Source organism: Talpa occidentalis, unplaced genomic scaffold (genome assembly GCF_014898055.3).
Source record: "Talpa occidentalis isolate TD23 unplaced genomic scaffold, MPIMG_talOcc4v2.1 talOcc4.10, whole genome shotgun sequence".
In the NCBI taxonomy this organism is placed as follows: Eukaryota; Metazoa; Chordata; class Mammalia; order Eulipotyphla; family Talpidae; genus Talpa; species Talpa occidentalis.
Window position 1 is genome coordinate 94,320,603 of NW_023600993.1, and position 23,791 is coordinate 94,344,393.

Here is a 23,791-nt window from a genome sequence, read left to right on the forward strand (position 1 = left end):
TATGATATGGAAAAATCTAAGAGGGACCAGGCGGAGGCTGTTAGGCTAAGAATGGCTTTTCTGCTCCTATGACCCTTCCACCTAATTCTTTTCAGTAAAACGTAATACTAAACATAATAATTTGAAGCAGTGTGTGGTTTTTCTTTTGCCACAAAAATACAACACTCCAAGTGCCGCCCCCCCCCCCAGTTTTTCCTCTGTTCTTGTGAGATGAGACCAACTATACCCTCCAGACACCTGGCATAAACACCCATCCAATTCCATTCCTGTTTATGTCTCATTCTTGCACATTTTAGTTTCAAATTGGAAGCACACATGAAATGGAATTGAAGGCATAAGTAATTAAATGGCCTGTTCCTCTTGGAAGCAGTAACAGGAGCTGCTTCCTAGGTGTGTCCACTTCAGAGTGGGATCATTTTTCCCCCAATGGCTAAACCCCATTTCTTAAGGAGGCAGACTATTAAGTGATGTTTGGGGAGAAAAACCTCCCATGCTTCTCCTGCCTCACCTGCTATTGTGCTTGGGGATAAACATGCTCAGTTTGGGGAAATTCCTTTGGGGTCCACTTGCTAGTTTCTTGGGTTCTATGGACAAGGTCTCTTGTTGAGTTCTTATGAGGACCTTAGTAGGAATGTGATAGTGAGGGAGTGCAGTTACCACTCCTTTTCACAGCATGGAAACCTAACAGCACTACTTGATATGTTGCCAAGAGCAGAGAAAGCCACATCTTCTCAGAGAAAAGTTTTAAACCAATAAACTGGCTCATTTGGGGTACAGAGAACCAGGAACAAGATGGGGCTCCAGATGCTTAGCCCATCTTTATGTCTTCCTCCTCAGTACATCAGTGTTTCTTGCAGAGGGAAGACCAGATGGACAGGTGGAAGGCAGCCTGGCAGTTTCTCCTTGCAGTTTTATATTGTCTGTAAGAAGTATTGCTTGAACCAGTAATACATGCAGCACTGAAATACCAATGTGGAATTTAAATGGGTCTATGGACATTTTAAATGTTAATTAGTTCCTCCATCCAGGTTTCTCACAAGATAATGACAGCCACTATCAGACTAAACTCCCTATCTTGGCCACCCAAAGCCTATGTGGACAGGCCACTGTCCACATCCTTTACCAAGTTCTGCTTTTGTCTCAATTTTCCCTTCTCCAGTGAGCTTCTTACCACTCCAGATACACTGTGGAACATGGAAAGGCCCGATCCCTTCTGTTTGTATAAGTTCTTGCAGGGTATACACTATAACCTGGTGAGCTACAGGACCTAATAAGCATTGCCAGTAGTTATTATATCATTGCTGAATGAAATATAGTAACTTGGAATATCACCACAAAAACATCCAGATGGAAAATACTTGTGTGATAAGAGGAACTAAAAGATATCTAGCTTGCAAAAAAAAAAAAAGAAGACTGGATGAGAATAAGTTCATGTACAGGGGATGAGTATGCTAAAGAAGATCTTATGTAATGGAAGGAATGCCACCTGAGCAAATGATAACATCAGTTCGCTTAGGCCCTAAGACTTTCTACCAAGGGCACTGGGTATAAGCTATAATAAGCATATATATGTCAGTACAATAAAAACTTTCTTACGGTCACTGACCCCCGCTATATCCCCCAAGATTGGCAAAATTACCACAGAAAGATTTATGGCATTACACCTGAGGGGAGAGATCAAATATTGTAAAAAAACAAAACAAAACAAAAAAAACCCAACAATGTAAGAAAATAAAAAAGTTTAAAAAAAGATCAAAGTTCTCTGTTCCTAGAGGTATTCGAGGAAAAAACACCAACACTGGTGGCCTTTGACGTTATACTGTTGACCAATGCACTGTTTGGTGGTTGTAGGCAAAGGGAAGGAAGTATTGCATGACTCTTTCAGAATCTTTCTAGTCCTGTGATTTTGCCACGAGTGGCAGCCTTTCTGTACCAAAGAAATACTTGACACACAAAAAGGTTTCCTTGTCATTTGGAGAAAAAATATTTTCTAAGGTGACTAATGGTAACACTAAAGGAGTTAGTATTCAATTCACTGATTAGCTAAATCTTGCATGGTGCACTCATACATATACAATTGATAGGTATTATTTTATAGATGCAGACATTATGTGATTTTTACAAATGAAACAACTTTTCTATCTCTAACACAGTGATATTTTAACTTTTTCTGTAAAAGCAATATAACAAATATTTTTGGTCTATGGGGCATAGTGTTTCTGTCTCAACTACTCAATTCAAAGCAGCCATAGGGTAAGTAAATAGACATCACTCTATATAAAAAAAAAAAAACAAAAAAAAACCCAACACTCTTTTTTACACGAAAAAGGAGGAAAAAAAGCATGAGGTTGGATTTGGTCCATGAACCTTACTTTGCCAACCTCTGCTCTAAAGTCATGCTACTATCTCATTTGAGTACAGGCAAACACAAACAAGGTAAGAAATGGCCTCATGTGGTCATACTTACTCCATTTGCTTTGCTGAGTGCCTGGAAGTAGATGCTGTAGCTTTTGAGAGGAGAAAGAGGAGGGTTCCAGTAGCCATTGTATGTCTTATTGTCACCCACTGTAAATGGCTGAGTGACAGGAAGGTTGGCGGGCTTCAACTCGGCAGCAAAGTAGTGTAGAGAATCAAGGTTGGAGGCATTCCTGTAGCTCACAGGCACCGAAAAACACTCAATGATGTCAGCTGCCCTTCGTGATTTCTGAAGTCGCTCTTCTTTCACAACCAGCTGATAAACACTAGACAGGAGGTAAGCAAGGCAGATAAGTAACTTATTAGCTGTCATCTTCACTGCGGTCTACAACTGACCCTCCCTTCCAAGTTGCAGGCTTCTGAACCAATGCTGTATGAAATCTGTCTCCATGTAGATGTCTCAAAGCCAGTTCACAATGAAAATATCCAAAAACGCAATTCAGTCCCAATTCCTACAAACACTGTTGCTCCTCCTTCTACATTTCTTTCCTTGTGAAGGGTAGCACTTCCCAACAAGTGAATCTGGGGCTTGTCCTCAGTTGCTACCTACTTAGTTCTTACTGTGTACTTCTAGTCAATAATCTCTGACTTGACCTCCCATCTCCTACTCACACTGCTCAAATTGGGCTCTTTCTCAACTCTTCCTTGGACTCAACTGATCACTTTCTTCTAGTCTATTTAATCAATTAACCAGTCAACCATTGCTCTTCCTAATCATTAACACTTCCTTTCAAACACTTCCATAGGCTGTGCATTATCCCAATTTTACAACCTAAACTCTTCCTGGCACTTGGCTTCCAGTCTACCTTTTAGAAACTCTTATGATGCACCTCTCATTCTACCTGCTTTAGACCCTCTGTTAATACTTAAACATTGTCTGGATTCTCACCCCACTCATCACCAGCCCATGTTTCCCCCCCACCTCTCATCCTGCCCGGCTCTGCTGGTGGAGTCCTTTCCCTAAAGACTGAGACTATTTCAATTTTTTTTAAAGATTTATTTATTTATGCATACAAGAACTGGGGTACAGGCCAGAGGCGTGGAGGGTGAGAGAATTCACCAGAGACAGAGTGGGGAACAGAACAGGCAGACTGACTGAAATACACTGCTGAGGGGAGCAGCGGGGGAGACAGGAGAGGTCTGCTGTCCATGTGGGTAACTCCCTGGCCGGGAATCGAACTCACACTGCAGTGGCTGCGGAGAGCTTCATAGGTTGCGTCTTAACCCCTTGCGCCACCAGGGAGGCCCGAGACTAAGCCTATCTCTATTAAGCCTGTCTAGACTCTGCCCATCTGGATGAGTTTTCCCCCTCCTAAGAACCACTGCAACTTGCTAGTGACTTGTGGGACTGCAATAACCTGAACAGGGGATCATGGTTTCTCTGGCTAGATTTTTGACATTTTTGACACTGGGAGTTGTGACTTAGTTATCTCTGCAACATATCCTCCAATATTCACTGCCCAGCAGGCTGCCTGATAGTTAGTCAGTGATCAATGAATGTGTCTTCAAATGAATCAAATTGAATTGAATTGAATTAAGGTTGAAAGTAAACATGAAATCAAACCTGGATCAAAGCAGAAACACTAATCAAGATAGAGAGCAATTGCCCTGAACTCTTGTCTAGTGATCTCATACTGTCCCCTTCAACTTGCAAACACATGATGCATTAATGGGGGAAAAGTGTTGTCAAATTGGCTGTCATTAGATTTTTCTTAATTGGGCTTCAAAAACTCCACTAACCAAAGAAAAGACAAGCTACACATTAAGAGAAAGTATTTGCAAATCATAAGTATGATAAGACATAACAATTCATTACTACTCAATAATAAAATGACATATAACCTAACTAAAAAATTGACAAAATATTTGACTAGACATTTTTACTAAAGATGAAATACAAGTTAATAAGCTATGGTTAATTAGAGGGGAAGGATTGGGGTCAGAATGGGGCGTTTGCAATTGTATGGGGGAATATAAAAATAAAATTTAATATTTAAAAAAAAAAAATAAAATAAAATAAACAAATAAAAAAAAAAAAAACATTGCACTAGTTCCAAAAAAAAAAAAAAAATAAGCTATGGTTAATTAGCTATTCAGTGATGGTTAATCTCATTAGTCACTAAGAAGATGTAAATTAAAACTAGTGAGAAATCACCACACACTGACTAGAATGACTATCAGTAAAAAAGCAGACAAGAGCAAGTGTTGACAAGGATATGGAGAAATTGGAATCATTGTACATTGCTTGAGAAGGAAAAATAATGCAGCCACTTTGAAAAATAGTCTGGAAGTTCTTAAAAAAAGATAAATATAAAACTATCACTGACCCAGTGATTACATTCCTAGGCATCTACTTAAGAGAAAAGATGAAATATCCATAAAAAGACTTACATACAAATGATAATAGCAACGTTATGCATAATAGCCATTTAAGACAATCTGCATATCCATCAGCTGATGGACATTAAAGAATATGTGGTGTATCTATCTATTGAAGTATTATTCAGCAATAAAAAAGTACTGATATATTCTAGATATGGATGAAGCTTAAAAACATTGTGCTAAATGAAAGAAGTCAGACATGAAAGGCCATGTCATATGATTCCATTCATATGAAATGTCAAGAAAAGGCTTATTTAAAGAGACAGAAATCAGATTAGTGATTGCCTAAGACTGGAAGTGGAGATAGAAATCAACTTTATTTAAGCAAACGGTGTTTTATGGTGTGATGGAAATATTCTGAAATGGGATTGTGGTAAGGGTCACATAATCCTCTAAATTTACTGAAAATCACTGAATTGTACATATAAAATGGGTGAATGTTATGGTATGTAAATGACAGCTCAATAAAGCTGTGAAAGAAATGAGGGAAATGGACTGAATAATTTTGGTTCTTCTTTCTCCCTTCAAATATCTGTACGTTTGCCTTTACCTATGCACGTTTTAATGCAAAAATGCTGTGATAAATTTTTGGCGTTATTGTACAAGGCTTAGAAGCAAGTATGAGCTTCATAATCCCCAATAGTATCTAGCTTTGCAATTACATTTCCCACTTTAAAGGTCACTCAGAACTATGGAGCTGAAATTTACAATGATATGTCTTAGTTAACCAACCTTTATTTCAAGGCTCTGGGAATTCCTTTTTTTTTTTTTATTTACTGTTTTCCTAGTCACAATAGCCCTTAGAAAAGATAAAGGAATGGAGAGAGGTATACATTTATGGGGGAGACAGGTATTCACTGATCAACACAATCCAATGAGGCAAGGGCAGAAAGAGGAACTTGACCAAGGTAGGATTCTGCAAAGGGGGCACCTGCAGGGCACTTAGTGATGACCCCATGAGATAATGTGTCTAGAAAGTGTTTCCTATGAAGTTAAGTGTTCTGTAAAGGTTGGATGGAGCTAGCACAATTGCTGCATGTATTATTACAGTATTATCAAGTTAGACAACAAAAATTCACCTTGTTTTCCATTTGGAATCTTCTCCTGTGATTAAAATATACTTGATATATTTAACAAAAGTGGAAACTTGGAGTAGAAATTTAGAGGAAGAACAACATGTTGTGTAAAAGAACCATCACACTTCAATTGCAACGTACAAACGAAGTTTTCCTTTTTATCAGAAGTAAAAGAAACTTTATAGGGAGAAGCCATCTAATGGTGGCAGAGTCTCATACATTTCTGTATTTAGAAGAACCATAACTAAGTTTAATGAGTGTGTGCTTGGGTTGAGATATATTTTAAATCAAAATGAAGAACACCTGGCCATTGCCCTTATGCATTTTCTCATAGACATAGGTTCTCTGTCATGGACAATACTCTACATAAGCCACTTTTGTGGTTCTAATTTCAATACATACCCAGAATCTGACAACTTCTATCACCTCCACCTACCACGCTGGCTAAGCTTTTATCATCTCTTGAATAGATTATTATAATAGTCTCCTACCTGGTCTTCCTACATTCACTGTTAACACAATAATCTATTCTCAAAACAGTGGCTAGAGTAACCCTTTAAAAATGCAACTCATGCTATGACCTTCCTGTGCTCAAAGCTCTCCTATGGCTTCTGCCTCACTTAGAGTAAAAGATGACATTGTACAATGTCCCCAAGGCTCTCTCCTATGAATCGTCTACACTCATCTCTTTGAATCCCTTTCCAGTGACACAGGCTCTTGGCTGCCCCTTGAACACCCTAGGCATTCCCCCATCTCAGTGGCTTTGCAATTCTATCCCCACCTACAGTATTCTTCTTTCAGCTACACACAAACCTGGGAAGGTTTTCTTCTTCACTCTGTCAATGAAGACTCACCTGATCAGTGTATTTAAAATAGCACCCGAATCACAACATATCCAATTTCACTTCCCTGCTTATTTTTTCTCCATGCCATTTATCATACACACACACACAAACTGTACTAGGGGCTAGAGATTGTCTCAATAGAGATTTTTTTCCTTCCCATGCCAGTCTTGCACATTTCTTATTGGTGTCAACCTTAGCTATTTTTAAAGGACTGTGTGTGTGTGTGTGTGTGCATGTGTGTGTATGCACACCTAAGAGGTTAAGTCATTTTAAGAGAGGTCTATAAGCACTGCAAATGTCAACCTCCTTTCAGGAAAAAAACAACTGGATAAATATAGGACCAGTTAGCACAGATGACCTTGATTTGATGACCTTTTCTAAACTAGTACTAAACTAAAAACAGTTAAAGTTTTCTGACTCTACCACTCACTAGCTTTGTTTGACATGCTGAATTAGTCACTTTACCTTCCTAGAACTGGTATCTAAAATGGGATAATCCTGGTCAATGCAATAAGACACAAAGTAGAAGAGATATACATTTTAGGGAGGAAAGCCATTTATCATCATTTGTAAATAATATGACTATGACCTAATACAGTGAAGAAAATCAACTGAAATACTTTTAAAATTAATTAAAGAATTCAGTAAAGTGATTTGCTGGAAGATAGAGATAAATAAACTATACACAATGAAAAACAAGCTAAAAGATATATTGGAAAAAATCCTTTAAGAACAGAGTCCTTTAAAAATAGCTAAGGATGACACAAATAAAAAATGTACAGGACTGTCATGGGAAGGAAAAAAATCTCTACTGAGTGATATAAGACTATCTCTAGCCCCTGGTACAGGACTTGGCAGAGTGGGTGTTAAGTAATTGTTCTACACCAAAGATGAATAAATGGACAGAAATGCTGAAGTCCTGGATGAAAGCATCACATATTGTAAAGATGTCAATTCTTGCCAAATTGATGTTTTTTCTTTGGAAGGGAGAACTCTATAAAAGTTGAAGTCAGTTAAGTGATATTTGGGAGCTCTAAAGATATAAATGAACTTACTTTGGAAATTCCAGTGATTTCAATGGAATTTTATGGTTTGTCTGATTACAATAGAAAACATAGTTAATAGCTTAAAAAAAAAAAGAATGGGGGGGGGCTCCCTGATGGTGTAAGGGGTTAAGCACAGCACTGTGATGCAGTTCACAGCCTCTGAAGCCCGGGTTCAGAGTTTGATCCCCAGCTGGCCAGGGAGCAATGCACATGGCACAGCAGACCTCTCCTGTCTCACCCACTGCTACTCTCAGCAGTGTATTTCAGCCAGTCTGCCTGTTCTGTTCCCCACTGTCTTTGGTGAATCCTCTCACCCCTCACATCTCTGGCCTGTACCCCAGTGGGGAACAGAACAGGCAGATAGACTGAAGTACACTGCTGAGGGGAGCAGCGGGTGAGTCAGGAGAGTTCTGCTGCACCATGTGGGATCGAACTCGCACCACAGAGGCTGCAGACAGCTTCACAGCGCTGCGCTCAACCCCTTGTGCCACCAGGGAGGCCCTAAATAAATAAATCTTAAAAAAAAAAAGAATGTGGGTGTAAAACCACTACTGGATATTAAAATAATTAAGCTGTGGATATCAGAGTATGATTAATTGAAAATGAGACAAATGTGTGTGTGTGTATATGTGTGTGTGTATGAGTGAGAGAGAGAATTTTACATATAGAAATAAAAACTACACAAATCAATGGAAAAGAGAACATTTATCAATAAGTAGTGTTGGGGAAATTTCATAATTATGAGAAAAACACCATATTTAAAACCTAACCACATATGATAAGCCCTATTTCAAGGGTTCAGAAATTTATTTTTTTATTGAAAAATTTTAGCAAAGGGGCCTCCCCGCGCAGCGGTTGAGCGCTGGGTTGCAAAGTTGCCCGCAGCCTCTGCAGTGCCGGTTTGATCCCCAGCCACTGGGCGAGGGTCCCACATGGTACGCAGACCTCTCCTGCCACCCGCTGCTCCCCTCAGCAGTGTACTTCGTCAGTCTGCCTGTCCTGTTCTCAGCTCTGGCTCTGGTGAATTCTCTCACCCTCCTGTGCTTCTGACTGTACCCAGTGCTTGTATAAATAAATAAATCTTTAAAAAAATTTTTTTAGCAAGTCCAGGGCAATCAGATGCAATGTGTGATCCTTTATTGGATCCTGGATGGGTCTCGTAAAAGCTTAAAGCACAATTAATTGTGATGATTGGGGAAATTTGAATGTCAAAGAATATATCCTAATATTAGATAAATTTTCATTTTCCTGCATGTGATGATTGCACTGTGGCTATATAGGGGACCTTTTCCCCTAGAGGTTTTGAGTTATCATTATTACTACAACTAACCTAGGTATTATTTAAGAGATAAGAAAAATTCCAATTAAGTATATATGACAAATGTCTGTGACTAGTAGAACTGGAGGAAGGACATACAGATGTTTACTGTACATTCTTGCAACATCCTGTAGATTTGAAATTTGAAAAACAGTATTAATTGAGAAAAATCTTTTTTAAGTTTAACAACAGAACAACACAAAAAAGATTTAAACAAGATAGATGTGTCTATGTGTAAACGTGAAATGTCTGAATACAAAAATAAAAACAACAAATTAGTTAAGCTACTCCCAGAAAATGACAGAGAAGAAAGCAATATTTTAATATTTAAGAGATCACATGAGTTACAGAGGATAAAAATGACAAGGGGCATACACAAAAATCTATAAAGCCTCAGCATAAGTAAAGGTATATAGTATCATCTTGTCACAGAATGAGCTAGCACTAGAAATTATTAAACTAAAATTCTAAACAAATACAAACTTCCAACTTGGGACAATAAGAGCTTTCCTAGGTAATTCATATCAAATAGGAAATCAAAATCACAATTTCATACCCTTTATAAACTATTACAATGAGAACAGTGATGTTTAAAGCATGTGGGATAGGACCAAACCTGTTTTCAGAATCTGAAAAGCCTCTGTTATTAAACAAAAAAGAATGACAATAAATTAATTAAGCATTCCATAAAAAGAAAATTAGAATAAACAACAGTGGAGCCAGATGGCTTTTCCAAAGAGTTCTTTCAATCTTTTAAGAACTGATAATTCCCATGTTATACAAATAATTACATAAAGTAGAAATAAAGGGAAAGCATCTCAAATTGTTGCAAATTATTCCTCAAATATCATACTGAACTAGTTTCCCCATAAGCAGATTACTTTCCTTAGGTAAACAGACAGAAAATCTAGCAAAAATAAGATCAGTTCAAGTAGAAAACTGATATGGATCATATGAATAATTGTCCAACTTCAATAAAATTTAACACCCTGTTTTCTAAATAATCCCCAATGAAATTTACACTGTGTTAAAACACTGTATCTGCAGTGGTTGTATTAACATGTAGGGCTACATATTGAAAAGTTTTGCAAAGCTGTAATTTAAACGCATGGTGCAGATACGGGCATTCGTGGACAAACAGCTGGTGGAAAAGCACAGGCAATTGAGAGTATATTGGGACATGCATATGCATGGGTACAAACACATACACACATGCACACACATGTGGCATCACAAGCCAGTGGTACTGCAGGGAGTATTCAGTAAATGGTGTGGAGAAAATATGCTAGCTATTTGAAGAATAAGTACCCAATAAACATGCAATGGTAACAGCTATTACGGTATGTGGCAAAAGTAGAATGCAACATTGTAAGGGAGGGCCAAAATTATGTACAAACTAATTTTTAATATATTAAAGAAAAATAAAAGGTCTACCCCCAAGTGTTAATATATTATAGTGGACAACAACTTTTCCCATTTTTAAAATTTTTCTATCATTTCTATCTAAACATATTATTTTTGTCTTGAATAAAAATTTAACTTAGGTAAAGCAAAATTATAAAATAAATGTGTACTTATATTAACTATCTCAGTATTGTGTGGAGGATCAAAGATAATTAGAAACATAACTTTGAAAATGACTTTAATGCAGTTGGTTACAATGACATGTAGTATTTTTAATTGATGGATGGATTTCTAAACACCGGTGACAAGGCACAGTCTGTGCCTAACACACTTCTAACTTGATGGGTAATGTGGACTTTTGATTTTAGGAACGATACCCCACCGCTACCTAACTTCAGTAGTGTTTTTTCCAAGTTCCTGTTGCAAAGTACTATTTTAATCAATCAAGAATCCACAGACCTAATGTCAACGGCTCATGGAAGCAAGAACTTTAAAACAGTTGATGTAGACTTAACTAATAAAGAGTGCTGGGAGCAAGCAGTGTCAACACAGCCTGCAGAAGCAAATATTGTGGGGACTTGAGCCTCCTCCCTGCCTAAGAATGTGTTGGAAATGTGGAATCTCAGGTGCCATTCTGGATGGCTGGAATCAGAATCTGTATTTTAAAAGAGCCTAGGTTAATTCATTTGCACATTAAATTTTGAAAAGCAATAAAGTGAAATAGAACACTTTAGGGAACTAACAAGCTTCCTGTTTTGTTTTGTTTTGTTTTTTAATAAACATTCTAAAGCATTTTATGTCCCCCACTGGAGAGCCAGGCAGTTTCCTTCACTCCAGGACTCCCAATGCTGCCTTCTTCCTCAGATATCCTGGGAAGCAACCCCTTTACCCTCCTGCCAAGTTCTCAGCTGAAATGTCATTGCTGTTTTCCAAAGTCACCTTCTGTGGTATGAGGAGCAAAAAGAAAAAAGTAAAGTTGAATAAGGCAAGCTTCAATAGGATTTAGGCTCCAAATTTGGTGATTAAACCCATAATAAAGCTTTTACAGAGGAAGATGCTACAGTGGCTGTTTGTAAAAGAGTAATCAATAGGTGCCTTGAATGTCTCTACTTGCAAGACATTTGCTCAAGGAAAGGAAAGTGTCAGGTAAAAACATTCTGAGCACTTCGTATAGACCATCTGAAATCAATTACTCTCAAAAAGCCCTTCTAAGCTCCAAAAAAGGTAAATGGAATGATGATTAATTAACCATTAAATTAATCATAATAACTGACATTTTAGTATCAGATAGGATAAATAAATATTATGGAAGAATTATAGTGCCAATGAAAACATTTTTCCTAGGGAAAATGTAACCCATCAATGAGGTTGTTTGCTGGAATACACTGCACTGAAAATCACTCTTATAGAGAACTACCTATGCCAGGACCCAATCCAGTAATAGCATTACCTGTGAATTCCAGAGCTCCACTACAAATGTCTAGATGTGGGGCTTAGAAATAAGAACTGTACAAGCTCACCAAGATACTCTTATGTATATCAACTGTCAGAGACCCTCTTGCAGAAGCATTGCTCTGAATTTGTGATGTAAGACAGAGAACACTGGCAAAGTAAATCATGTAATCTAGCAGTTCTCAAAATGTGATCTGTGAGCCCCTTGGAGACACCCAAGTCCCTTTAAGGGATTCTATAACAAACAATTTTGGCAGTATACTGACTTCATTTGCCTGTTTTACCAAGTGCAAATACAGTGGTGGGCAAAACTGCTGGTGCCTTCCTGTGATTCCAGGTAGAGGTACCTATCCTGTCATTCTCCCCACCACACACTCAGGATAAAAAGCACAAATGCCAGTGGGACTTGAGAATGTCCTTGATGAGGAGTCAATAAAAATTATTAATTGCATAAAATCCTAGCCCTTAGATACATGCCTTTTAAAAAACTCATGTGGCCCAGTGAAAAGTATATATAAATCACATCTCCTATTCCTGAAGCACTATAATTTCTTAAGGAAAAAAAATTCTGGTTGTTTGAGTTGCATGCTAAACTAGCCCTGTTTTGAATAAAACACCATTTTTTCCCTTAGATAATGATGGACAAGTTGTGTTTATTAACACTTAGATATTTGGTAAACATTTTCTCTAAAATCAATGAAGTATATCTGTTACTTTAAGGAAAACAGACAGTATTTGTTCATAATTGAGTTTTTAAGTGAAAATTAGAATTTGGAAAACTTGTTATCTATCACTGTGAACTGACAGGTTCCCAATCCTTGAAAACTTCACTGATGAAATTGGTGGTGATAATAGCAAATAAAATATTTTGATATCACATAATGAAATGTGTCATCATTTGGAAAATCTTTGATTTAGTGAATGTTTTTCAAAAGCTCATTGCATAATACTACAGAATTATGCAAGGATAAAATATCCATTCAAAGTATAACATAAATTGGCATATTTATTAATGTAACAGAATAGTAAAAATTCATTGATATGGTTTCATTGCCACTAAACTTTAGGTAACTACCACTCTAAGTATTGGGGTAGCATCAAGGAAGATCCATGATTACCTCAAAGGTTATTACAACTCCACCTTTTTCCATTTACATATCAATGAAGCTAGATTTCCTTTATATATTTCAATCAAAGCAATTCATGACAACAGATTAAATATATAGAATTGATATGAGAATCCAACTATGTTCTACTAAAGTAGGTATATATTTGCAAAAATATGAGACAATGCACCTCTTCTAATTTTATTGTTTTGGAAAATATGTTATTTATATTAATATGTAGTTGGTTTACTATTACTTTTAAGTGAATTGTTTTCAATGTGGCTTTATTTTTAATCCAGTAAAATACTGATAGACAAAACCCATATGAATTAAAGCTTGTTGGGACCTTGATTACTTTTTAAGAAATTAAAAGGTCTTGAGACCAAGAAGATTACAAACCTCTGATCTAATTATACATCTATAAAAGTAAAAGAACCAGAAAGTTCCTCACAAGTCAGGGTTTCTCAATCTCAGCACTATTAGCATTTGGGCTGGGTAATTTTGTTGTGGAGGCTGTACTATCTATTGTAGGATGTTTAGCAAGATCTCTGGCCTCTACTCACTAATTAGATGCCAGTAACAAACCACCCCCCAACCTCCAAGTTGCAATCACTGAAAATATCTTTAGACATTGGCTCTGGGGAGACAAATTAACCCTGACTGAGAGCCCTGGCACAGGTAAATGGAGAAACTATTTTAAAAAGACAACTCATAAAATAAATGACAGCCATATTAAAATGCATGGGAAAATATTGGGCCCTGCCAGTAAGATGAAAAATCAAAATAATAAACTTCCATTTAAAATCCATTAAATTAATAAAGTAAATGTAAATTATTGGGCTGTTGGAAACAGATTAAATATATAGAATTAAATATTTCTTCTGTTTTTCCAACAAAAACGTGTCATGACTTTTCCAACAACCCAATGTAAAAAGCCATTTTGGTGAAGTTGTGGTGGAACTGGTAAGATTATATAATTTTAGTAAATAGAACAAAAAGACCAAAAAATAAAGAAAAAAAGAGAACTTAATAGTAAACCTATGGTAGAGCTCTGTGGAAGGAAAAGTATACGAATAGTCTAATAAAAATACTGCCTGAGTAAAACAGAAAAATTGTAAAATATATTATTAATTTTTTAAAGATTTATTTATTTATTTTATACAAGCACTTGGTACAGTCAGAAGCATGGGAGGGTGAGAGAATTCACCAGAGCCAGAGCGGGGAGCAGAGCAGGCAGATGGACCAAAGACACTGCTGAGGGGAGCAGCGGGCGGCAGGAGAGGTCTGCGTGCCATGTGGGACCCTCACCGGCCGTCCGGGGATTGAACTGGTGCTGCAGAGGCTGTGGGCAGCTTTGCAGCCCAGCACTCAACTGCTGCACCACCGGGGAGGCCCTCTATTATTAATTTTAAAAAAGAAAAGGACAGTGCAGATAGACTAATCAGAGGGAGCAGAGTGATTAAAAGTTCAGACTGTGGAGACAGACTTCTGCATTCAAATCTCAGACTAGGAACTTACTAAGTGCATGCATTGAAGGTAAGCAAGTTACCTTCAATGTTTTAGTTTGCTCTTCTTAAAATAGGGATAATGCTTGTTCTTCATAGGGCTTTGATGAGAATAAACTGAGTTAATATATGTAGAGGACTTAAAATAGTGTCTAGCACATAGTAAGCTTTAAGTTAGTTACATAATACACTACAAAAGTAGTTTCCTACTGGCTCTGAAGTGACCTGATTTTCACAGAATTATAAAATTAGCCACTGTGTGTTTATTTAACTAAAAATAGTGGTATAACTACATTGGGGCACTGGGAGAAAGGCACTGGATGATTTAAGACAGGCACATTCTCATCTGTAATAGCAGGAAGTAAATATATAATGTCTGTAATCAATACCTTTACAATAGCACATACTATTGTAATGTAGTGATATTGCCACTTCCCAGAAGAAAAGGCCAAGAATTAAAAAGCTGTTGCCTCTGGGGCACAGGACTGGGGGGTTGAAAAAGATGGGGTTGTGTATGGTTTGACTATTTGATTTTCTGACTATATGCACTTGTTACTTGGGCATTTTTTAATTAAAGAATGTAAAAGGTTAATTTATATAAATTGACTGTCAGTGTCTGGCATATAAATATAGGCACTCAATACATTTTAGTTCCATTTTATTCATTTCAGTAATTCTACTCCTGAGGATTTTCCTATTTAGAGATACAATACCAAAAGGAAACCATGAATAAATACGTGTATTGTTAGGTTACTTATAACAAAACATAAGTGGCAATGACCCAAATTTTCAACCATATGGGAATGGCTGAGCATTACTTAAATTTTTGATAGAATCCTATAAAGAATGAACATGTCTATTGTTTTAGATGTTTAGGTGGCGATAGACTGGCTAAAACCTACTGTACACAAATGTAAATGTAAATGTACATACACGGACACACTCACACACACATAGTAAGTTACTGGTATGTCTAAAATAGAAATCAGAAGCCTGAGAAAACTAACATATCCAAAGAGAGGAGAAGGACATGACCATGTAGTCCAGGAATCCCTATCGGGAAGTTGTGGCCTCTTAGCATTCACTTCATTACTCAGGAAGATGCATGCTTTGAATCTATGCTGTTAACAGCAGTTATGACAAGTCCTTAGATCCCCTCCCTCGTTTACACTCAGACTCAGCATTAGCAAAGTTATGTGTCCCCTGGAAGTCATCCCCAGCAGTAGCTTGACCTTAAGCTTTAAGAGTGTCTTAGAAAATTCTCTAATCAACCAAGATGTTGATAAAAAACCATGTGATTACAATGGGGGTGAAATCACAATGTAATGCACCTGAATCTCCATCAGAACTGACTGAGAGGGCCTCTAGTTCTCAAAGATAACATAAGCTCTGCAAGCCAGCTTCTCTGGATCCAAGTTTCTTCACCTGAGAAAAAGGATCATTTTCTTTTATGTCAACAGGAGGTTATGAGTCTAAAATGAAATGGTGCTTGGGAAGTCACCAAGCACAGGCTCTAATGCAGAGTAGGGGCTCAACAAACTCACTGGATGTGACTTTGAGTGTCTGGGACCTACTCCTTACATTGGTGTTTCTCAAACTCTAGCATGCATGGGAATCTGTTCAAGGGCTTTAAAAAACACTGACTGCCAAGCTCCTCCCACAGAGTTCCTGATTTGGTGATGGTCAGGCAGGGAGAGCGGGGGCAGGGGGGTGGGAATCTGCATTTCTAGCAAATTCCCAAGTAATATTGTTGGTCTAGGACTAAACCTTAAGAACCACTATCTCACAGGCACAAAATTTGAGCCTGTGATGGTGCCGAAATATTGAGATTGTATATAGGAAAAAGAAAAACAGGTGCAGAAAGTTTTCCAAGGATTCCTAATCTAAGGTCCGTGGTCCCAAGATGCCCACTAGGTGGCAAGTTCCACCTCCCTCCCAAGCTCTCTTCCAAAGTCCCTCCACTGAACCTTGTCAGCTTTCTCCCTTGTGGATTTCCTGAACTGAAAGATGACAACCTGATCCCCACTGCCTGCAGCCTACGTGCTGATGCAAGAGACCACCTTTTTAGGTTCCAAGAAATTATGCATTCGTTATAGAGGAAATTAACACCTCCCAGCAAACTATAATTAGGAATTCTTCAATTCAGTTTATGCTTTTTCAATTAGGCACTCTATAATTTTAATCATGGGAGCATTAACATGTTTCTGTAATTTATATACCTGTGGTATAATTAAGCCTGGGAAACACATTGCTCTAAACCTGAATGGAAGTGATTGTTTCCCTTCACACTTGCAGTATTACAGGTCCCTGATGGAGAGATGGTGCCAGTTTCAAAGGAGCCATTTGTGACTTGCAGAGGCCAATGAGAGAACTCCTGGCTTGGGAAGAAATATGAAGGCTGTTGTAGACCATGGGATGCCTTGGAACATCTGGCTCACGTGTAGACATCTGCATCCCAAAGCTTCAGCTATTGTGACTTTCAAAACATTCCTACCACAGAAAACTGCTTTGGACAACTATTCTTGGAAACTAATTTCAATTAAGCAGGAACAGGGTGTCCTGGCAGGGGAGACTTTATCTGAGAACCGTGGGAAGCAGATGGCTTTGAATTGAAGGAACTGAACAATAAGCTGAAACTTAGCCTGGATTGGGACCAAACTCCTTTTTTTTTTACATTGATTTCTGTTCCCACTTTCTCTAACTCTGCTCCTCTCTCGTAATTCCAGCTCTCCCTTTTAGCTACAAAGCAGGATCTGAATCCTGTGTGCAAGGTAGTTCTCTGGGGATTCTAAGCAGTTCTGCAAATTCAAGGAATTCAGAGGCACACAGAAAGTTTTTGTGCTTATTCAGACTGAACCTCTGAACTTTCTGAAGGTTAAAAACCTTCATTTTTCCCCCCTCTTCTTCCTGCTCTCCCCACAATAGCAAATTCAGATTTGCTGACTGCAATAAAAGGAAAAAGAACATAATCAAAACTGGCCCGAGGGGACAATGCATAGATTCCAACTCAGCTGAGTGACGCACCCATATTGCTGCAGCATTTTGGCACTTGATATATTTTGTCTGATCTAAGAAAATATGGAACTTTTTATAGAGTGAAAGTTGGAAATGGATTTGTTTCTCCCAGGCTGCTCCCAGCCTTCCACAAAAGAATACAGATTTGTTCATATCCTGATGTTCAGTCTCACCAAACATCCATCTTCTACCTAAGACCCTATATCTGCATACAAGTGATAGATTCAGATATGTTATCAGCACGCAGCACCAGCCATGACTATTTCAGACACCAGTTATTGTCACCATCAGAAGGAAGTAGGGTTGTGTTTTAGCCCCCACGTGGACAGAGCTAGAGAAACTGGCAGAAATCCTTGCTCAGTTCTCATGAGCTAAAACTGATTATTCTCAAGCTGAAACACACACCAAAGGAGGCACAGGAGTTCCAAAAGCTGTAGAATCAACAGGGGCAACTTCACAGCAAAATGCAGAACAATTTTGCATCCCCATATCATGAGAATGAGCAATATTGGCACCACGGGCTGAAAACACTTGGTTCCTGTGCAGTTCCTGTCTGCACATCTGAGGCCACCTGTGGTTCAGGGGCAGCTGATCATCATCACCCAGGGGCTTGTTTAAAATGCATATTCTTTTTCTTTTTGACTTATTTCGCTGAGCATGATCCCTTCTAGCTCCATCCATGTTGCTGCAAACTGCATATGTTTATCTTTTTTGATTGCTGAGAAAAAGAAAAATACCGGATGGTCTCACTCATAGCAGGAATTTAGAAACCCTAAATAAGAGACCAGGAAAAAGACTGATCAATACAAAGTAAAAATCAAAATCAACAAGCAACTATAAACCAGAGACACACTAGGGGGGTGGGGGAGGGAGGGGCAGGGAAAGGAAGGACTAGAGTCAAAAAAAGGGGGGTGGGGTGCAGTTGTCTGGGGAATATAACCAAAATGAAAATGCACACATTGTGCAAAGATGAAAAAAGATGTAATTATACAAAATAAAATATTTAAATTAAAAAAACACAAAAACACAAAAAACCAAAAAAACAAAAAATAAAATGCATATTCTCAGCTTCGCCTTCTCCTCCATGATCCATGGGGATAGGCAGGAATCTACACACTCATGAGCTCTCCGGGTGATGCTGACATTCTATAAAGCTTGAAATCTCTGGATCTAGACCATTCCCCAGACTTCATCTACAGCAAAGATGATGCAGTGGAATCTGGGAAATCTAGTTCAGTAGGGCAGGGTCTCAGCAGAAAGTCAGTCCAGCCACAGATCCCATTTCTGATTTTGGGGGCTTGTGTTTTATGCCTATGTCCTAGCCCCCATTATGTTTCTTATTTTACATGACCTTTCCCCAGCCTTTACCTTTGCATTAAAAGCCTCTTTGAAACCAAACACGATGAGCTGGGATTGCCTCACCAGCCCTCCTAATGTCCAAGGCAATGTAGTAAGATGAAATTTTCTGTGATGATGGAAATGCTATTCAGTGTGGAGGCCACTGGTGTGGTTACTGAGTACTTGAAATGAGGAGAGGTCAGGTAATGAAGTTTTAATTTAATTCAAATCGCCCATGTAGTGCAGGACAGATCTAGAGTCTTGCCCTTGGGTCATCTTGTGTTTCTGGGTTGCTATCCCCTGTCCTATACAGGAATCTTTACTTTTTGCATGTATTATCTTTATAAATTGTTTAGTGGAGCTACATCCAAAGGGGAAATGTTAAACAGAAAACCCCTGCAGCTAGACACACACACACACACAGATGGATTGTTCTGAAAGGGAGTAAGCACACATTTCTTTTGGCTAGTGGCAGAGATCTTTAAGGTGTTTTTTCCCTACTCAAATCCAGGCTTTGGTCTCACCTCTCTCACTGTTGTCGAGAGGAGGCGATTCTCTGGGCAGCAATAGGTAGCAGGGGCAGGTACTGTGCAGGATGCTTTTTGGATGAGAGAAAAACTCCTTGGATTCTAACATGGCACATCCATGCACTAGCTCAGATGAGCATCAATAGATCAGGCTATAAAAATGCACTTGATGGAGGCTGGCTGGAGTCTGACCTTTGGGCAGTCGCAGACAGAGAGACTGAGAGCCATCAGTTATAGCTGTGCAAGATCTGAGACAGAGCAGTGATGCAAACTGTCACCAGGCTCAGAACAGAGAAGTAGAAGTCAGCAGAAAAAGTTAGAGAAAAAGTGAGAGCCAGGAGGAGGCATCTTGCAGAGTCACTATTGTTCTTGCAAAGGATTTTACCAGTTCCCCCAAGTGAGGAGATTAGCATAAAAGAACCACATCTGCTTAGACAGCCCTTCCAGCCACAGCCTGACCTCTTTGTTCAATGAAATGCTTGGCTTCAACGACCTTCAACTTGAATCCATTATCATCCATCCACCCTCATTGCCAACACAGTCACACCAGGGGTCATGTTATTACCCCACAGCAGAGTTCCGTTCCTGAAACCTAAACTTTGACCATCTTCCTCCGAATATCGCTTTCTGTCCCTCCAGCTTCTCCCTGTATGTATTCTCTACACTGATTCTGAACAGAATGGAGGGGATCCTCTGTTACCTGCACATGTATGTTCATACCATTTCTTTCTTTTATTTAACGAATCCCATTTCAAGCACTTTTGTTGATATCATCATTTTCCTTTTCCTATGGTTCTGGAACAACTGTCCTGTACCTTTCTTCTTTTGTACCTTAAGAGCTGGGGGATCTCTTAGAGAAAGTTAAATGACAAAATATTGACCATCACTGCTCATCACTGTCTTAAAAAAATATTCTTCCTTTGGCTTTTGTGTTTTATCAACATCCTGGTGTCCTTTCTGCCTCCTTGGTCAGTCTTCTCCATCTGCATGGTTTCTTAATGGTGTTTCACTGAGCTCTGTCTTGCTCCTGGGCATTTATGCACTCTCTCAGGTTAGGGTCACCCACACCTCCCAGGCTTCAATACTACCTGGGCGCTAGTGATTGCCAAATCGATAACCCTGCTCAGATGCCTCTCCAGCAGGCCAGTCTTTTGGAATTTAAATAGTCTCTATGGTAGGAGGTGAACATGACAACCACACTCTCCCTTCCCTCCTGCCAAACAGTCTCTGTCTCCATGTCTCCAGATGGCAGACAGTCCAAAATAGAACACTCATTCTTCATGTTCCAGCAACTGCTCTTGCTCCATTTAAAATATTCTTTCCAAAACACCTGCTTTTCCTCTTTGGTTTGAGCCTAAGGAATATAATACAGACTCCTTCCACAGTAGAGACAACTCCTGGTAGGCTGGGGCATTGGGGAGCTTAGGAAAGGAGACCCGCAGTGCAATTAAGGTGTGCCGAGTGAATGCAAACCCACAAGATTATCTGAGTGTCATCCTGCTTTCCTTTTGCTTTCCCACGCGATCCTCTGACGGCAGCTCTGGGCTAGACTCACCATACCCACCCTGTTCCTTGGGTCGTTTCACGGGTGTAGTTACATGTCCCTGTAACCATAGTTACATGCCTCCATAATTGCATGTTTAGGTTGTGGGACAGCCCCACGGGGATGTGCATTCATCACATCATTCCTCACGTCTGGTTGTGTCTTCTTGTGTCTGGCTGGGATCTTGTACCTGGCTCCCCTTCTTTCCTAAGTGGGTGTGCTGAAGCCCCAGCATGCCAGGAGGCTTGGCTACACCAGGTTTTTCTTGAAGAGTCAAATCTTAGTTTATGCGGGAGTGCCTCTGGCCCGTTCCCCCACACCAAAGTGGGACAGACAGCACCTTTCACCTGCAGCCTCCAGAAAAGGTGGCCTCGAGAGCTAGGAACTAAGTGAAACAGATGATGTCTAGAGAAAGAACATTTTAACGTAACTGCAGCTTCTCCTCTCTCCTGATGAACACAGGGACTCAAGAACTCGTCAGGCTGGCCCCTGTCGATAAGTTCCCCTTTATTTCCATTTCCCCTTCCAGCCAGACATCGTGCAATGCTGAAACCTGAGAATCAGATGGTCATGATGCTGATCTTGCTTGCTGTAGCCCCGCACGCTGGCATAACTCTCTGGCTGTTTCACGCGCTCCTGCTCTGGGCTTCACAATTATTAAAGGCATCCCGGAGGAAAACTAGCAATTGCTTCCTTTTCTTACCAATAACATTTTTCTTTCTTTAAAAGAAGGGATCTCCAAATTGGACTATAGCTAAACACTGGGTCTTTAGGAATCTAGCATCTTACCTAGCTGCACCTGTCAAGTGCAAAGCTACCGTGGCTTCTCAGCAGGAAGAGAACAACACTCACCATGACCTTTAGAAACCATCATACATTTCACTGTCTCTGCGGGTTGAGTCTCATAATACTCCGGGCTCTGCAAGCTGGTACTGCACTCTGTGCACTGTGCGTCAAGCAGCCCCTGACAGCAGGTCACACGTCCCGATGGACACCAGAGAAGGCTCTTCAGAGGTCCCGGCATGCACCTGACCACACCTCAGGTTCCAGGCTGTCCTTGCGCTGCCCTCGCTCCATGGCCAGGACACCTTCACTGCTGTGACCGCTCCTGAATTAGATGTCCTTGTAGACTTGTCTCTTCCTCAGCATTCCTTGGCTCAGAGAAAGACCTATCCTCCATCCCACCTGCCAAACTACAGCCTTGGAGTCACCCTGGATACTGTCTTTTCCTTCACATCCACCTGCTCGCCCCATAGAGAAGCCACCCCAGAGCTTGCTCATTGTATCTCTTTGAAGTTTTATCTCCATTGCCACAACTACACCAACTCATTTCTCCTTCACTTCTCATCTGGAAAAATGTAACCATCTCCCTACAGTAAGTCTATCTGACCCCTCTTGATGGCAGAAAGACCTTTTTTTTTAAAAAAAATAAATTTTATTTTTATATTCCCCATACAATTGCACCCCCCCCCATTCTGACCCCAATCCCTCCCCTCCCACCCCCCACCCCCAAAAAGTGTCTCTGGTTCATAGTTTTTTGTTGATTTTGATTTTCACTTTCTTATAGTTATTCATTTTCCTGGTCCCTTATTTAAGTTTTCTAGATTCCTGCTATGAGTGAGACCATCCGGTATTTTTCTTTTTCTCAGAAAGACCTTTTTAAAAGATGGATCCTATTGTTCATTTGCTTACAACTTTTTTTTTTTTTTGACTCCTCATTGCTTTTGGTAAGAACTCCTTACTGGTGCTAAACAAGTCCTGTGTTATCCAGCCCTTTCACATCCAACCTCATCATGCATGGCCTCCCTAGCATTTTCTCCCTGCTGCCATCCTGCTGGCATCCTTACAGGTCCTCTAACATTAGCATCTCCTGACTCCCCAGCCTGGGTCTGGTCGATCCCCTTCTTATAAGAAACACTGAGATGGAGAACAAAAAACAACAAAAAGCGTGCACTGTTGAGCATCTGCCCCCTTTCATCCCCAGTGTCAGTTAAGGAAGCTCATGTGTGCCCCCATACCCTTCTCTAGATGGCTTTGGATTTGGTTCTCTTTCATTTCACAATATCAAGTGGCATCTCCCCCAAGCCCCAACCTTTAGCCTGGGGTTTGCCAGCCTTTCAGAAGTTGAGACACCCTAGCTAGCCCTGTTTGCTTGATTTGGCTCACATCTGAGATCCATTTCTAAGGTGATATTGTTTTGAGGATTTTGTAAAGCCCTTGGAGATAACTGTGTGTTCCCTGACGTGTGAACCGCTAGACAGCACATAGCAGGCAGTGGATCGTCCACGTTCGTAGGGGAGACCTAGCAAACAGACATCAGCTTACAGCAGGGCTCAGAACGTAATCCTCTCCATGGCTGTCCTGGGCAGGGAGCTGTGTCTTATCTCAACAGCATGGCTAACCCAAAGAACAAGCTGAGTGAAGACCATTTGCACTTTACACACATTAGTGTACTTGACCTTCAAAGCAATCTGTGACATGGGTGTTGCCATTTTATCAGCAGCTTGAGATTTAGAGAAATTAACTGACCCAAGGTCACCCAGTGAGTCAATAGGATAAGGTTGGATCTCATTCCAGGAGCCTCTGGTCTTCCAGGATATCTAACCAGAAAGTCAACTGTCACAGAAAGAGCTTAAAAACTCTCAGTTCTCAGTCAGGTACCACTGCTGGGATGCAGTTCCTGCCCTCAAGGAGGTCACAAACTGGGAGAGAGTGAATATTTAAGTCCCTGACAGAGTGGCCAGTGCACAGCGGCAGTG

The 23,791-nt window shown here is 39.7% G+C and overlaps 1 protein-coding gene across 2 annotated transcripts in view; it reads right to left on the reverse strand.

The window, feature by feature from the left end:
• PTPRT (protein tyrosine phosphatase receptor type T) overlaps window positions 1–23,791 on the reverse strand; it is a 917,718-nt gene that overhangs the window by 183,630 nt on the left and 710,297 nt on the right. For both annotated transcript variants that reach the window (XM_054697687.1, XM_054697683.1), the window contains exon 12: window positions 2,468–2,741. In XM_054697687.1, coding sequence (XP_054553662.1) covers window positions 2,468–2,741 — 274 coding nt within the window. The remainder of the gene's footprint in view (window positions 1–2,467; window positions 2,742–23,791) is intronic.